The 17,425-nt window shown below is 45.3% G+C and overlaps 1 protein-coding gene across 1 annotated transcript in view; it reads right to left on the bottom strand.

Annotated features, from left to right (window-relative positions):
- LOC122795948 (transcription factor TFIIIB component B'' homolog) overlaps nucleotides 1-17,425 on the bottom strand; it is a 390,329-nt gene that overhangs the window by 32,473 nt on the left and 340,431 nt on the right. Inside the window, exon 15 of the mRNA XM_044064431.1 lies at nucleotides 5,150-5,351. Within this exon, the coding sequence (XP_043920366.1) occupies nucleotides 5,150-5,351 (202 nt within the window). The remainder of the gene's footprint in view (nucleotides 1-5,149; nucleotides 5,352-17,425) is intronic.

Here is a 17,425-nt window from a genome sequence, read left to right as displayed (position 1 = left end):
CAGTGCCTCGGACTTGAGAAGTCTACTCACTACCCTTTGCAAGTCATGGTCTGATGATCTGGAAGACAGTGAGGAATGAGTTTTGTGACTTCGTTCCGAAAGAAGAGGGGATCCTGGCGCCGGTGCGGATCCGATAGAGGGGATCTGGACCTCTTTCTCGATTGTGGCTCCGATAAGGGTATCGGAGCAGACAAAGTTTTATCAACCTCGGCTCCAGCCGGAGCCAAGGTAACAGTATGAGACTTAGAAACATCGGCTCCAGCCGGAGCCGATGTCGGCGACAGACTTCTCAGCAGTCGACTCTGGAAGCAGGAGCCGACTGTTTGGAAGTTCTTGAAGGCTTCCCCGACACAGATTGAGTCGGGGGGCCTTCAGGCTTTAACAAGCCCCGCAAGATAAGCTTATTCTTGCGTTCCTGCAGGACTCTAGGGCTAAACCCATGACAAAAGGCACAAGAGTCCTGCAGGTGCAAAGGCCCCAGGCAATACACACAAGAAGTGTGACCGTCTGTCAGAGACATTTTCTGACAGCACGAGTCACACTTCTTGAAGCCTGAGACCTTGTCTTTAGACATAGTAAGGAAAGAGAGCTCAACACACACAAACACACTCCAGACACTCTCTTTAGAAAAATATTAAAGTAAAATATTAAGGTTAATCCCCAAACACACCCACACAAGCCCTTACAAAAAAAACTAATTTAGTAAAGGACTAGGGGGAGGGAAGGGCCGAAGGCCTACAGCAAGGAAAAAAAGGGAAGGGGACTCGACAAACAAGGGTCGATTTATCTAAAAGTTTAAAATTAAACTAAAGGATATGTATCAAAACTAAAAAGGGGTTATTAGAAGTACCTAAAGGTAAATTTGAACTAACCTGCCTGAGCCGATAGAAAAGCGCACCTCGTCAGCTATAGCGGCAAACGAGATCTGAGTAGTTACCGCCTAGCATTGTGGGATACAGGGGAGCCTCGAGCCGGTGGAATTAGCTCTCGAGCTTTAGTATTGGCCGAGTTGGAGCCGAGGATCGGCTCCGAACCCATCCAGCAAGAATGAAGGCGAGATTGACAACTTAACATGGTCACTTTTAGGTTGTTTCCCTGTGGGTGTAGCAGGGATGACTTGTTCTGTGTGAGAAGGTCTAGACGGTGGGGTAACCTGTGGTGATTGCCCTTGGCTAGAGAAAATAGGAGGGGAAACCAATGCTGTCTTGGCCAAAAGGGAGTCACCAGTAGCATTTTTGGTTGTCCTTCTGAATTTTTAGGATGACTTTCTGGATTAGAGTGAAGGGGGGGAGCATACAGGAACAGCCCCCCCCCCCCCAAGAAAAGGAGAAGGAGTCCACTTTCCAAGCTTGTGGATATGGGTTCCTTGTGCAGAAGTTGGGCATCTGCCTGATGACTAGGGAGGCAAATAGGTCTGCTTGTGGAATACCCCACCTGTGTATCAGGTCTAGGAAAACCTCTCTCTGCAGCATCCATTCGTGAGAGGGGGGCTGAGGTTCTGCTAAGTGTGTCTGCCATAACATTCTGTTCTGAGAGGATATACATGGCTAATAAGTGGACCCGGAGGGAATCTGCTAGATTCCAAATCTGGATGGCCAGGCTGCACAGTGGGTAGGACCTGATCCCCCCCTTGCTTGTTTATGTACCACAGGACAGTCATATTGTCTGTGATTACTTTTAGGGTTCCTGGCAGGATAGAGGGCCTGAATGTTCGAATAGCTAACAGCAAGGCTCCCATTTCCTTGATGTTGATGTGGTCTTTTACCCTTAGGGTAGCCTATTTTCCTTGCACTGTGAGGTGTTGTTGACTTGTTTGTAACACTGCACCCCAGCCCAGATCTGAAGCATCTGTGGACAGCTGTTGTAGTGGTGCTGGGATATGAAGGTGGGTCCCCAGGTTGGTCTGCATTGCAGATATCCACCAGTGAATCTCATTTTTTAGGCATAGGCGTAGTGAAAGTGGGGAGTCCAAGGGCTGGAAATGTTGGGTCCATAGTTTTTTTAACACCCATTAAATTTTGCGCATGTGGAGTCTTGTCAAAGGTAGCATGGGTATAAGCGATGCCATATGACCTAACAATCTCAGGAATTCCCGAGTTGTCAGGACGGTTTGGGTAATGATCTGACTGAAGAACAGACAGAGTCCCTGAATCCTTTGGTCTGGGATGAAGGCCTGCATGCAGTCTGTGCGGAGTCTGCATCCGAGTAAAATCATGTCCTTTGAGGGAGTCAGGTAAGATTTTTCTACATTTATCGTGAATCCCAGAAGAGGGAGGGCATTTACCACCTTTTGTAGATGAAGGTGTAGGAGTTGGTGGTTTTGATGCAGGATGAGTAGGTAGTCTAGGTATGGGTATATTTGCATAACCTGGGCCCTGCAATGGGCAATGAAAGGGGCTAGACACTTTGTAAACACTCTTGGGGCAGTGGATAGACCAAAAGGCAATGCACATTATTGAAAATGACAGCAGCCTACTGAAAATCTGAGGAACTTCAGATGAATGGGGATGTGCAGGTAGGCATCCTTGAGATCTAGAGCCACCATGAATGCCTGGGAGGGGATTAGATGCAATAGTAGAGGTAAGGTGATCATTTTGAAACTGGGTACGTGGAGCAAGAGGTTGAGAAAGGACAGATCCAAGATAGGTCTCTAAGGACTCTCTTTTCTTGGTACCAGGGACATTCTGGAATAAAAACCTGTGCTCCTTTGAGGGGTGGGCACCGGTTCTATGGTGCCTTGATTCAGATGATGATGAATGATGGGGAGAATAGGTGGATTTGTTTTTTTGGTGGTTGAGGAATCCCTTGGAAAGGTGAGAGCATCCACCAAGTCATGTAATATCCTCTCTGGATGATGGAGATGACCCACTGTTCTGTTAATTTCCGCCAGGAGGGAAGGGAGAGGGTGAGTCGAAGGGATAAGGGTGTTGCTGGATGCAGAAGGGGTGAGTCACAGTGGAGGAGGCCTGGATTGGTCAGGCTGGCTCCGAAAGAGTGTGTTAGAGGATCTGGAGGGAAATCTGGGAGTAGAAGTTTTTCTCGACTGTCTACATCCCTTTGATTGTGGTGTTGAATGGAAGGATTACCTTCTAACAAAGGAGGGTTTCGGAGGATAATTCCTATATCATCTAGGAGTATGGGACACCAGAAGGTGCTTGAGGTTCTGTAACTTTTTACCCTTCTCTTGAAGAGATTTGAGAAGCTCATCAGAAGCTTCTCCGAAAAGGGCCTTATTGTCTAAGGGTGCACCCAGAAGTTTAGTTTGAACATCCATGGGGAGGGGCTGTAGCCGTACCCAGGAGTAATGTTGAAGCACTGATCCAGAAGCAGTAGCTTTGGATGCAGCTTCCACCACATCATAGCTGCACTTAACAGAGTGCCTGGTCACTTGGGATGCTGTGGAGAGAAGTGAATTTAGTTGTGTTCTGATAGGGGAATCCTGAACCTCAGACAGAAGGGTGGAAGCTTTTGAAATGGTGTCAAGTACCTACCTTGCCATGTGGGTTTGGTAGTTCAGGGCCCTAATGGGCCAGAGTGGAGGAGGTATATACCTTTTTATCTGTCCTATCCATAAATTTACTGTCTATCAGTTGTATAAAGAGCAGTAGAAAGTAGTTGTCTGGATGTCTTATCTGCAGAAACAGCAATAACAACTGGGTCTGCAGGAGGGTTCTTGTAAAGGAACTGGGTGTCTTGGATGGACCCTGTAAAAACGATCAGGTCATTTAGCTGCTGGGGGCTGGGAGTCAGGAAACTGTGAAGCAGATAGGAAGGCATCCTGAAAAGCAGGCAGTAAGGGAGGCACAGCTGAGGGAGATGGCTGTTCCATCTGCAAAAGGTCAAAGTACCTTTTCGTGGATTATGAAACCGCAGAGGCCTAACACTTAAAATGTTCTCTCATGAGGGAAATAGTATCCCCAAAGATGAATTCTTCTCCTGGGGATTCAGGAGAAATAGAGTCCTCCTCTTCTGGAGTAATGAATTCCTTGGGGGATTCAATTTGGATTTCATAGGAGAAGGACTCATCAGAAGATGAATAATCTTATTCAGACACATGGATTGGTTATGGAGTGAGAGTAGGGGGAAGTTGCTGTGATTGCAATGCCTGAAAGGCCTTAGACAGAGAAAGATTCCCAGCCAAGCATCTGTGGTGGTTCAGAGTGCTTGTACTTCTGTTTCCTTTTCAAGGGGGTTGTAGGAGCAGTCAGAAGAGAAGCAGACGTCGGCCTAGCTTTATAGGAGGAGCAGGGTCTTCAGAGAACTCAAGCCGTGGTTCTCCTCCGCCATCAGACTCTGATGACTGATTACCTAAGCGGATGTACCTTTGGTATCTCGCAACCCGGCTTCCATCAAGGTTCCCGGCCCTGCCTTGGAAACAGTCGTCTGAACGAACTCCGGGGTCTTCAATAGCCTCGACAGCAGCCTGACTGGATGCCCGAGGCGCAGCCTGGGATTTGGGCCTAGCTTTTTTCGTCTTCTTCCTTGGTGGCTCATCGGAAGGGCCTACTCCCTCCCTATATGCCTAACGCCAAGCGTCTGAGTCGTTAGTTTTCAAGATAAAGATTCAAAGCCGCTAATCAGTTACGTAGGGTCTTGGGGATGAACGACTTACAGACTGAACAGGATGTATGGTCGTGGGCCTCGCCTAGACAAAAAACACACTTATCGTGTGTGTCCTTGTGAGGAATTTGTCTCCAACAGGCACACTTCCCTTTCCTAGCTGACATGCAAGTCTAAGTAAAATAAGTAAGAAAACCCACCAAGCACTTATCTGTAATGGTCCAAAACGGTCGTCAGAAGAAACGCGATGCAGAAGCGGAACTGGCAAATGGAGTCCAATGATCACTGTGGCTGAAAAATTCTAATGAGGGTACGTGCAGATGTCACTTATACCGAACGTCGGTTTATGGCCCTGGTAACAGATGTCACATGTACCCTCCTGGACTAAGACTTTGGTATACTGGCTGGACAGTGGCGCTGCAAGCAGCAACTCCCTACTGTTATGAATACTGCAACATCAGAATAGGAGGACATCATTAAAATACTCTAAACTCTTTAGTTCTTTATAAGTAATCACTATAAAAGTAATTTTGCTAAGAATTAGTGTCACAAATCACAACTGTTCTTCAAAGAAAAAAATAATTTATACCTCTGATTCGTGTTCTGCCAGCTCTTTATTCTCTTTTTCAGCAGCACTTATGGCAGCTTTGCTCTCAATAGTACCTGAAACGTCTCTCCTCCCAGCTGCCTTTCCTATATTGGGCTTTGGCCTCTGATAGCGACTCCTTACCAAAACTGTGGGTTTAATTGAACTTTTTTCCCTTTCTTGTGAACCAACTTCTTCAACAGCACTAGTAAAAATGTTACAGAAAAACAGTCACATTACTGCTAGCATAAACAATTCTTTGAAATTCTTACAAAAGTATACTGTTTAATAAAATGAGTACTATACTGTTCGTACACAAATATTTTGGAGATTACTTTCGAAAGGTTTGCACCAGTAAATAATGCAAAAAATATGGTACAACATTCAGAGTTACATTTCAGCAACTCCTTAAGGATGGCACTGTGAAAGACTCTAAAAATCTAGCTTACTTCTAATGCTAAAGTAGAGCAGCACAAAATCATATACACATAACAGACATTCCATGATGAAATCAGACATCCATGTGATAACTGCCAAAAAGTGTTGGGCAGGTCTGTAGAAGTCAACCATACACTGTTTAAAACTACAACTACAATCAGCTAAGCACCAAATACCATCAAAAAAGCAGCATCAAAGTAATATTTATCTCATTTGGTTTTTTGATCACTTCGAAAACTTGTCGCAAGCACTAAATAATCTACAAATTACTGCAGCACTCAACTTTCCTCACTTGTTATGAGGAAAACAGTTTTTAGTACTTAAATTAATAAGCACCTATCCCTGCATGTCTAAGGGTCAGCTCACAGTATTTTCCCCTGTCCACCTGATAAATCTGGGCATTGTGGGGCAATGTAGTAACTGCCTCATGTACACTGACAACACTCTCCTCCTACCACCCTACACTACAACCTGTGAGAGTTGCACTTGTATAGCCAAACTCTCTCCAGCCAAGACTGTACTAGACAGTAAGAGGAGAAGGTAAACACCTGCAACACACTCAACACATAGTCCATCAAAACCTATACCACCTAAACCCACATATAGTAACACAAAACACACACCTATATTTGTGGAGGCTCTCAATAAAAATCTGCCCGAACAACAGACACCTCCAAAGCTGAAACGCAAGCAACACCCCCCCCCAACACTTCCCAAATGACACACAGCCAACAAAATCAGTGTGCCACTCAACCTCAGCCCATAAGGCAAAACAATGTACCCAACACACTAGTCATAGGTGACTCTATAGTCAGGCACACTGATGTCCCACTCACCAGGCTAAACAAGGAGAAAGTTACTGTCAGCTGCCTGACGGGTGCCAAGATCCGCCACATAACGCAAGCACTCAGGTCACTCCACAACAAGTACAAATATGACTCTTGTCATTGTCCATGTTGGTTTGAACGACCTGAGACATACCTCCCAGGACTACATGAAGTGAGACATGAAGGAGCTCTGGGATCATGTAGCCCAGGCAGGTATGACCCTAGCCCTGAGGAGCATCCTGCCATCGCCCAGAATTATACCATAATACAAGGACAAAATGACTGACTTCAACAATTGGCTAAGCTTCTGGTGTCATTCTACGGGATCCAGTGTCTGTCTGGGACGACATGATCATCGGACCACGATGCTTTGCCAGAGATGGCCTGCACCTATAACCCTTGGGATTCCGGATAATGGGTAAGGCTCTTGCCACCCCTATAGTGCCTTTTTTAAGCAAGGTTCAAATGATAAACTCACCACCGTAGCAGGTATAAGCAGGCAAAATCTGAGGGTAATGCTACTCAGTGCTAGAACTCTAAACCTCAAAATGCCCTCACTCGAGGCACTCCTTAAAATGGAGAACATCAACATCTGTGCAGTAACGGAGACCTGTTTCAAGGCTCCAAAGAGCACCCCTGCTTAACCATGCTATAACTCATATCACACCTTTTGGCCACCTAACCTGGACCGAAACACTAAAGGAGGAGGTGTGTCCATATTCATTAAGGATATCCACACCTCCAGGCTAGTTGCTCAACATAATGCATCCGAAATTATCCAAGTGCAACTAACACTGGGCAAGACTGCAATCCAGGTTGTAGCTTGTTACAGATACCCACCATGCCCCAGGATGCCCACTCCTTGCTTCTTAATATACTGGGTAATATTAAGGTACAGCCCAATACCCTAATAATGGGCGATTTCAACTACCTCACCATCAACTGGGAAAACTACTCATGTACTAACTCATTGTTCAATGCTTTCTGGAATTCATAAATTCCAACGCCCTGGATCAGCTTGTCCATACCCCCACCAGGGGCAGAAATATCCTGGACCTGGTCATTACCAATATGGGCAACCGATGTTCCATGCCAGAGGTCAACTTCTCGCTGGTCAGACGGAAAACAGAGGTACAACTGCTGAATCCTATACAAATGCACTGTATAAGCACATACATGAGTGCATGGATTGTGCCATCCCCAACAGAACCAAGACGCAATCCTCCAAAAATAAAGAAGCCAATCTGGTGACCCCCTGCCATAAACAAACTCTACAACAGAAGGAAGAAGCTGTTGCAAAAAAGAGTAAAATCCCCTGATTGCAGGAACTCCCTGGTCAGCTTCAGTAAGTAGCCGAGATCTCTCATAAAATCCTCCAAAGCTATTTACAAAAATAAAATCACCACTGATTCTAAAGACAATCACAAAGCATTCTACAGCTATGTCAAGAATCTCAATGGCGACACTCAGATCTGCTCTGAGCTACAGCACAATGGCACTAGATATACAGAACCAATTGATACTGCCAACATCCTGGCAGATAGTTTCAGTGCTTCACCCCCCCCATCCCCCAAAGGGTCCATCAATATACTAGAAGAATGCAAAGCCCCTGCAATCATTGCAATCCCGGCTGCACAAGTAAAGACCACACCCTCCAAAGCCAAGAACACAGCATCCATGGGACCTGACAACATCCCAGGCTGCATTCTGCATGAACTACAGAACAAACTGGCACCTCACCTAAGTATCATGTTCAATCATAGCCTCACTTCAGGCATTGTGCCTTCTGAATGGCACACAATGACGGTTATCCCACTCCACAAAGGGGGCATCACCACAGACCCCGGGAACTACTGCCCCATTAGCCTGATGAGCCTGGGCTGCAAGGCCATAGAACGTGTCATCTTGGAGCTTATAACCAAGGACATAGGTAACCTCCAAACTCTGGACCCCACTCAGCTTGGGTTTGTAAAAGGTAGGTCATGTCTCCTAAACCTGACTGACTTCTTCGAAGCAGTCACCAGAGCTGTGAACAAGGGTAAGGTGGTGCACACCGCCTATCCTGACCTTGCCAAGGCTTTCGACACCATCCCCGACTCTGGAATTATAAACTCACTAGACTGGGCCTAAATCCCTATGTCACAAGATGGGTGGCAAACTGGCTCACTGATAAAACCCACACAGTGAAAGTAACAGACTCCACATCCAACTGCAGACCAGTGACAAGTGGAGTACCACAGGGCTCAGTCCTGGGTCCTCTCCTGTTTGGCATCTACTTCTCAGAAGTCCAGGCTAATAAAGCAGGTCTTTGGCTGACTAAATTCCCAGACTACTGCAAACTAGGTGCCATAATAGAATCGCCTAATGATGTGGACATTCTACAAAGGGGCCTCACTGAGACTGATGCTTAGTGTCAAAGCCATGGCCTCAAGCTCAATGCCAAGAAGTGCATTGTCATCGTCATTGGGAAAAACACTGTACCCATGAACTACCACATAGGCGGTAGCTTACTAAACACAAAGTATGATGAGACCTTGGGACACAGGCGGACAGTAGTCTCTCCTTTGAAAATCACATTGCCACAGTAGTCAGGAAACCCTTCTACATGGCATACCTCATCACAAAGGGGTTCACCTCCAGAAAAAAAAAAAAGGTCATTGTTCCTCTCTACTCATCCCTCATCAGACCATTATAGAGTACAAAGCTCTGTTTGGCATGTACCTCACAAGACATCTACAACAACTACAAAGGCCACTGAAATACCTCACTAAGAGGATTAACAGACACAAACAGATGCCATATACAGACAGTCTCAAAAAACTCCAGCTCTACTCCGTCACTTATCACCTACTCAGACAACCTCTGCCTAACATACAAAGCCATATCAAACACATATCTATTGGACATGGTACACAAACTCCAATCCCTCCGAGCCACACCGTCCAAGGACCTAACCCTTCCCACCACAATAAACAAAACATGCTTGAGGGATAGATACCTGTCCCAGATACTTCCCATGTTCTGGAACAGACTACCCCCATTCATGTCAAACAAAGCTCCTCTAAAAAAATCTCAACAACTGGATGGGAAATAGGAAATTCACCCCGGGGATCACTTCTGTGGCTCTGCTAGACGGGTGGAGGAAAATAACTTTATTAGGTGGCGAAAGCCAGGGAACTTTTTTAGTTAGGCTTATATAGGCCCCAGGGCCAATAGGTTCATAGGTAGGTACTACGCTAAGTAAGGTCAAAGGCAAAGAGGACACTTTCAAGATGGCTGCACAACTGATCAAAAGCCTAACTTCACTCTCCCATTGTGTAAAAAACACTGAGAAAAATGAGTGCCCCTGAAACTGTTTTTTTTTGGGTACATTTTAGTTATTGGTCAATAAGTGGACTGCTTGGAAGTCAGCAAACATGACAAATGGAAACCTGATGCTGTTCCAGATACTGGAGAAGGTTGCCCTATTTGAGAGATGTGTTGGTTGAGAATCATACCTCAAGACAAGAATTACATTGGCAGATTTTGTTAAATGCAACAAATCCCCCTGGTATTAACGATAGAGCTTTCATTACCAATTTATTCATGTACAAAAGGTCTAAAGTTTAATATTGTATTTTTTTCTATAGTATCTTAAATACCCAAGTTAGATTTTACTGTTGCTGGTTGTTTTTATTGTACGCTGTCTTTTACATCTTTTTCCACTAGACATCTGCATTGTTTTTAGTATATAAAAGGTTTAAAATGGTGACCACATGTCCAGTATAATTTTAAGTACAAAAGCACTTATAAAATAAATTTCATGTTGTAAGTGTATGGGCATCTGCCTTTTTTTTTTTTTTTTTTAAATATAATTTGTGTCTGCCATTTGGTGCTGTGGTTATTTTAATGTTGTAAGAGACATGTTTGAAAAAAAATGAGCAGGTGAATTTGTCAAAGACAGGATTTCAGGATGGATATTCAGCCGAATATTAATGACAAAGGAAAATGGGAGCAATTATACTAACTGTTGGAAGGGGCTCCAACAGTGATAGAAAAGGGGGAAAAAAAAGACAATGGCAGACGTGTGGCAGTCAGGGGTTAATAGTGAGGAAGGAGGATTACGTTAGCGTAGGTAGGTACTAGCCTATGGGCCCAAGGGCCTAAGTAAGCCTAGCCAACATGGTTCCCTGGCTTACGCCACCCAAGAAAGTTATTTTCCTGTGCCCATCGAGCAGAGCCACAGATGTGATCCCCGGGGTGTATTTCCTATTTCCCATCCACTCATCAAGATTTTTCTTGAAGAATGCTAATTAGGAACTTTGCCCGACATAGATGGGTAGCTTGTTCCAGAGTATGGGAAGTCTCTGGGACAGGAATCTATCCCTCCAGCATGTCCCATTTATTGTGGTGACAAGGTTTAGGTCCCTAGAGCGTGTAGCTCGGAGGGATTGGGATTTCTTTAGGTGTAGCATGTCCAACAGCTCTGTGTTTGACATAGCTTAATATGTTAAGCAGAGATCACCTTGGAGTAGGCGATATGCTACAGAGTAAAGCTGGAGTTTTTTGAGATGGTCAGTGTAGGACATCTGAGGCCAGTAATCCTCTTTGTGAGGTACTTCTGTGGCCTTTCCAGCCGCTGCAAATGTCTTGTGAGGTACATTCCAAAAGGGGCGTTGTACTCTATAATGGGTCTGAGTGTCGAGTAGAGGGGAAATGACCTCTCTTTTCTTGGATGAGAACCCTTTTGTGATGAGGTGTGCCACATAGAAGGATTTCCTGACTACTGTGGTGATGTGATTATCAAAGGAGAGACTACTGTCCACCTGGGTCCCAGGGTCTCATCACACATTTGGCGCTAAGTAGACTGCCACCTATGTGGTAGTTCATGGGTACAGGGTTTTTACTGAAAGGGATGACAATGCACTTTTTGGCACTGAGCTTGAGGCCATGGCTCTGACACCAGGCATCTGTCTCGGTGAGGCCCTTCTGTAGGAAGTTCACATCATTTGGAGACTAACTATGGCTCCTAGTTTGCAGTCATCTGCAAACTTCATTAGCCAGAGGCCTTCTGTGTTAGCCTGTATTTCAGAGAAGTAGATAGCAAACAGGAGAGGTCCCAGGACTGAACCCTGTGATACTCCACTTGCCACTGGCATGAAGTCAGACTTGGAGTCTGCAACTTTTACAGTGTGGGTTCTGTCAGTGAGACAGTTGGCAACCCATCTCGTGACATAGGGATTTATACCTAGTTTAGTGAGTTTAGCTATAATTCCAGAATAGGGGATGGTGTCAAAAGCCTTAGCGAGGTCAAGATAGGCTGTGTGAACCACCTTACCCTCATCTACGGCTTTGGTGACTGTCTCAAAGAAGTCGATCAGGTTCAGAAGGCATGATCTGCCTTTCGCAAACTCGAACTGGGAGGGGGCCAGAGTTTGGAGGTTACCAATGTCTGTTTATGCGTTCCATGATGACGCGTTCCATGGCCTTAGAGACCAAGCTCGTCAGGCTAATAGGGAAATAGTTCCTAGGATCAGTGGTGGCTCCCTCTTTGTGGAGTGGGACAACTGTTGCTGTGCACCCATTCAGTGGACACAAAGCCTGACGTGAGGCTATGATTGAACATGGTGCTTAGGTGGGGAGGCAGTTCATTCTGAAGTTCGTGTAAAACGCAGCCTGGGATGCTGTCCGGTCCCACGGATGCTGTGTTTTTGGCTTTAGAGAGTGCAGCTTTTACCTGTGTAATTGTGATTACAGGGATTCCGCATTCCTCCTTTATAGATATGGGCCCTTTAGGGGGTGAGAGGCAGTTAAAGTTAGCACTGAACTTATTTGCCAGGATGTTAGCAATATCAGTTCTGCAATCTTCGTGCCATTGTGCTGCAACTCAGAGCAGATCTGGGTGTTGCCACTGAGATTCTTGACATAGCTATAGAATGCTTTGTGGTTGTCCCTAGAATCAGTGGCAATTTTGTTTTCGTAGCTAGCTTTGGAGGATCTTTTAAGGGATCTCAGCTTTTTACTGAGGCTGACTAGGGAGCTCCTCCACTCATGGGATTTTACTCTCTTTTGCAACAGTTTCTTCCTTCTGTTGTAGAGTTTGTTTATGGCAGGGGACCACCACATTGGCTTCCTTTCTTTGGAGGATAGTTGTCTTGGATCTGTTTGGGATAGCACGATCCATGCAATTGTGCAAGTCCTTATAGAGTATATTTGTGTAAAATTCAGCAGTCGTAACTGTATTGTCCATCTGCATGGGTGTCATGAAGTTTAAAAAGCATGAAGTTGGCTTTGGAGAAATTTTTTACCGTGATTTACTTAATGGGGGGTGGGGGCGGGATGTGAATATCTAGGGTGATTAGCTTATGGTCGGATCTGAACAACGAGGAGATGACTTCAGGTGTGGAACACTGGTCAATCATGTTGGTAATGACTAGGTCTAGGATATTGTTGCCCTGTTGGCGGTGTGGTTAAGCTGATCCAGGACATTGGAAATTACGAATTCCAGAAAGCGTTGATCGAAGGAGTTGGTACATGAGTAGTTTTCCCAGTTAATGGTGGGGTAGATGAAATCGCCCATTATTAGGGTGTTTTGGTTGAACCCTAATATTTTCCAGTATATCAAGAAAAGAGTGGGAATCCCGGGGCATGGTGGGGGATCTGTAGCAAGCTACTATTTGGACTGCAGTTTTGCCCAGAGTTAATTGCACTTGGATAACCTCAGATGCATTATGCTGAGCAACTAGCCTGGAGGTGTGAATATCCTTAATGAATTGGAAACACCTCCACCTTTGGTGTTCCAGTCCAGGTTAAATGGTCGAAACGTGTGGTACGGGTTATAGCCTGGTAATGCAGGGGTACTCTCTGCAGCCTTGAACCAGGTCTCAGTCACTGCAAGATATCGATGTTCTCCATTTTAAGGAGTGCCTCAAGGGAGTGCATTTTGAGATTTAAACTTCTGGCATTGAGTAGCATTTTTGCTTGCCTGTTCCCATTACGGTGATGAATTTGTCATTTGAACCTTGCCTATAAAGGCACTATAGGTGCACCAAGAGCCTTAGCCAGTATCTGGAATCCCAGGGGTGACAGATGCAGGCCATCTCTGCCAAAGCATCGTGGCCTGCCGACCATGTCGTCCCAGGCAGACAGATACTAGATCCCTTATAATGACACCAGAAACTTAACCTATTGTTGAAGTCAATCATTTTGTCCTTGTACTGCGGTATCATTCTGGGCGATGGCAGGATGCTACTCAGGGCTAGGGTCATACCTGCCTGGGCTACAAGATCGGAGAGCTCTTCCATGTCTCTTTTCATGTAGTCCAGGGTGGTATGTCTCAGGTCATTCACACCAACATGGACAATGACGGAGTCATATTTATACTTGCTGTGGAGTGACCTGAGTGTGTGGGTTGTGTGGTGGATCTTGGCACCCGACAGGCAGCTGGCAATGACCTTCTCCTTGTTTAGCCTGGTGAGTGGGACATCAGTGTGCCTGACTATAGAGTCACCTATGACTAATGTGTTGGGTATGTTGTAATGCCTTATGGGCTGTGGTTGAGTGGAACACTGAACTTGTGGGCTGTGTCTCATTTGGGTTGTGCTGGGGGGTGGAGGTTGCTTGCGTTTCTGCTTTGGAGGTCTCTGTTGCTTAAGCAGATTATTATTAAGAGCCTCTGTGAATGTTTTTGTGTTTCTACGTGTGGATTTTGGTGGTGTAGGTTTAGTGGGACTATGTGATGAGTGTGGTGCAAGTGTTTACCTTCTCCTCTTGACTGTCAAATTCAGTCTTGGTTGGAGAGAGCTTTACCTCCAGTATGGCTAGATAAGGGCATCTCTCACAGGTTATAGTGTTGTTGGTAGGAGGACAGGGTTGTCTGTGTACATGAGGCAATTACTACATTGCCCCAAGATGCCCAGATTCATCAGATTGGAGAGAACACTGGGAGCTGACCCTTGGACATGCCTGAATAAAAAACTATTTTCCTCTAGACAAGTGAGGAAAGTGAGTACAAGAGCTGCTTTTCTCTACGCAAGTGAGTACAAAAACTGTTTTCCTCTAGGTAATGAGGAAGGCTGAGTGCTGTAGTAATCTGCAGCTTATTTAGTGCTTACAACAAGTTCTGAACAAGTGCTGAACACGAATAAGCAAATTTAAGCGCTAAAACTAAGAATTTGTATCAGAACTAGACTAGTTACAGGAAAGAAACAAGTGCAAATGCAGGTTTTAAATCAGAAAGTTGCAAGAGATGGAAAAATTGCCCAAACAGCCAATAAAAAGAAGTTATGTACCTACCATAACGTTCCATGTTTGTTGTCCTTCATCTCGCCTTCCTTCTTGCTTGTTGCGTTCGGAGCTGATCCTTTGCTTCGACTCGGCCAATTTACTATGGCTCGAGGCTACCCCTTATCCCAACATGCCTAGCGGCAGCTACCCAAATCTCCTTTGTAATAGCTATACATATATAGTAAAAAAACAATTTGTACTAAGCTGTTATACATCAAGGTAGGAAGGAAAGAGGAAAAGAAAATGCATGGTTAACTAACCTGGTATCAGCAGGAAACTCAGCCAGTGTAACCAATTAAGAACTCCTCTTGAACCTCCAGGAAAGGGGGTGGAGGCGAGATGCAAGGAAAGGAGAAGAGATGAAGGACAACAAACATGGATCGTTATGGTAGGTACATAACTTCTTTATGTTTTGTCCCATCTTGCCCTCATTCTTGCTGGTTGGGACCGGGTCCCCAGCACCTGGTTCTTGGGTGGCTCATTGGAACAAACACTTCAGGACTGTGGAACCAAAGGATGCCCTATTCAGGGAGACCACATCCACTTTGTAATGAGAGATAAAGGTATGAGGATTTGCCCATGTCGCTGCTGCACAGACTGAATCTAAAGGCAATTTAGCTTGGAAGGCAACAGAGATGGCCAAGGCCCTGGTTGAATGGCCTCTGGGCCTTCCTAGAAACGTCTTTTTACGCAAATCATACAAATAACTGATTGTGTCCGACAGCCATTTTGATAAGGTCACTTTTGAAACTGGATAAACTTGTTTATTGTCAGCAAAGGATATAAACAATTGGTCTGATTTTCTGAGGTCTTTGGTCCTGTGTAAACAAAAACGTAATTGTCTATGAACATCCAATTGGTGTAATCTGTACTCTGCCTAGTTGCTACAACTGGGGTAAAATAAAAGAAGCTCAATGGACTGATTTAACAAACCTTTGATGAGACTCTATCTTTGTGAAAAATGAGATACGGCGGGCGAATAGACAAAGCATGTAATTCAGAAACCCGTCTAGCCAAGGTTATAGCAACCAAGAAGAGGGTTTTGCAAGATACTTCAGGGGGCAAGATGCTGCTGGTTCAAATGAAAGCAGAACCATCTAAGCTAAAACCAAGCTGAGGTCCCGGGGAGGTTGTTCTCTTACCAGGGGCCGTAAAAGTGTTGTACCTCGTAAGAATTCTTTGCACAACTTATGGGACATAATGTTAGAACCCAAGTCTACTACATGAAAATTGGAGATGGCAGCAAGTTGGACCCTAATAGTAGCTGCAGTTGACCCTTTTTCGAAGGTTTCGGCCAAAAAGTCAACAATCTTGTGAACAGGAGACGTAAAAGGACCGATGCAGGACCAAAGACTGATATTCGGGCCGACTGAGGGCAACCTGCCAGCAGATTACCCAAATGTAATGGCTGCAACATTGAAACACGACGAACATATAGGGTGAAGTAGCTGCTCCATTTGTTATTTAGGGAAGTGACAAAAAGATCGCAGCATGGCTGGCCCCATTTGTGGAAAATCAAGTCTGCTACTTCTTGCTTCAGGGACCACTCCTGAGGCATAAGGACAGCCCTGCTGAGCCTGTCCGCTATCACGTTGGATTTTCTGGGAATGTGCGTCGCAATCAGAAAATGTTGGGAAGACATCACCCATTGCCAAACTCTAAGAGCCTCCCGACACAAGGGGTAAGAACTGGTTCCATCCTGCTTGTTGATGTACCATACCACTGACATATCATCTGTCTGGATTGCAATGGTCCCAGTAGGTAGAGAGTCTTGAAGTGCTTGCAACGCTAGAACCACCGCTCTCATCTCTAGAACACTGATTTGCAAATGGTACTTGGGAGGTTGCCACATTCCTTGGACAGTCCATCCCAGATAAAGCCCCCCCCCCCATCTGGGAAGTGTCCATGGTCACTGTGGCTACCAGATGGGGTCTAGAAAGGGTCTGCCCAGAGTCACCTGGGGGGAGACAAGCCACCATAGTAGGTCCTTTTTGCAAGATTCCATGATCAAAATCATGTGCGACACTGGCAAATACTGGAAAGACCACTGAGCAAAAAGAAGCCACATGCGGAAGCATGCTTAAGGAACTAGCGTAATTGCTGCAGCCATTGAGCCCAGTACTTGTAAAACTTGTCTTGCCTGAACTCTCGTCTTCTTTATGCGAAAAGAAACTTGCAGACGAATGGTTGACACCCTGTCTTGAGGCAGTTTTGCTATCATGTGCCTTGTATCTAAGTCTGCCCCTATAAAAGTAATAGACTGACAAGGTAGACTTTTCGTAGTTTATGGTGATGCCTAACTGGGAACAAGTTTGGATTGTGTAGTCCCATGCTTTTATCAGTCGATGATTGGTGGTAGCAGTGAGGAGCCAGACATCTAGATATGGAAACACCTGGAATCCTAGACTCCTCAGGTGAGCAGTGACCACTGCCATACACTTGGTGAACACCCTGGGGGCTGTGGTGAGACCAAATGGCAGGGCCCTGAACTGATAATGACTGGCGCCCAGCCAGAAGCGTAGGAATCTCCTGGACTGCCTTCCATTTTCATATGGTTGTACACGTCTTGGAGATTTATGGAGCACATCCAATTGTCCTGACCCAAGAATGGAAGAATGGACTGCAGTGTTACCATTCGTAAGTTTGTCTTTTTTACCGACTGGTTTAGTTTGATGAGATCCAAAATGGGTCTCCAGTCCCCTGTCTTTTTTGAAACTAAAAAGAACCTTGAGTAAGTTCTGGATCTGAT

Source organism: Protopterus annectens, chromosome 2.part2 (genome assembly GCF_019279795.1).
Source record: "Protopterus annectens isolate FY-2018-M chromosome 2.part2, PAN1.0, whole genome shotgun sequence".
Lineage (NCBI taxonomy): Eukaryota > Metazoa > Chordata > Ceratodontiformes > Protopteridae > Protopterus > Protopterus annectens.
This window is presented reverse-complemented; position numbering and strand designations above follow the sequence as displayed.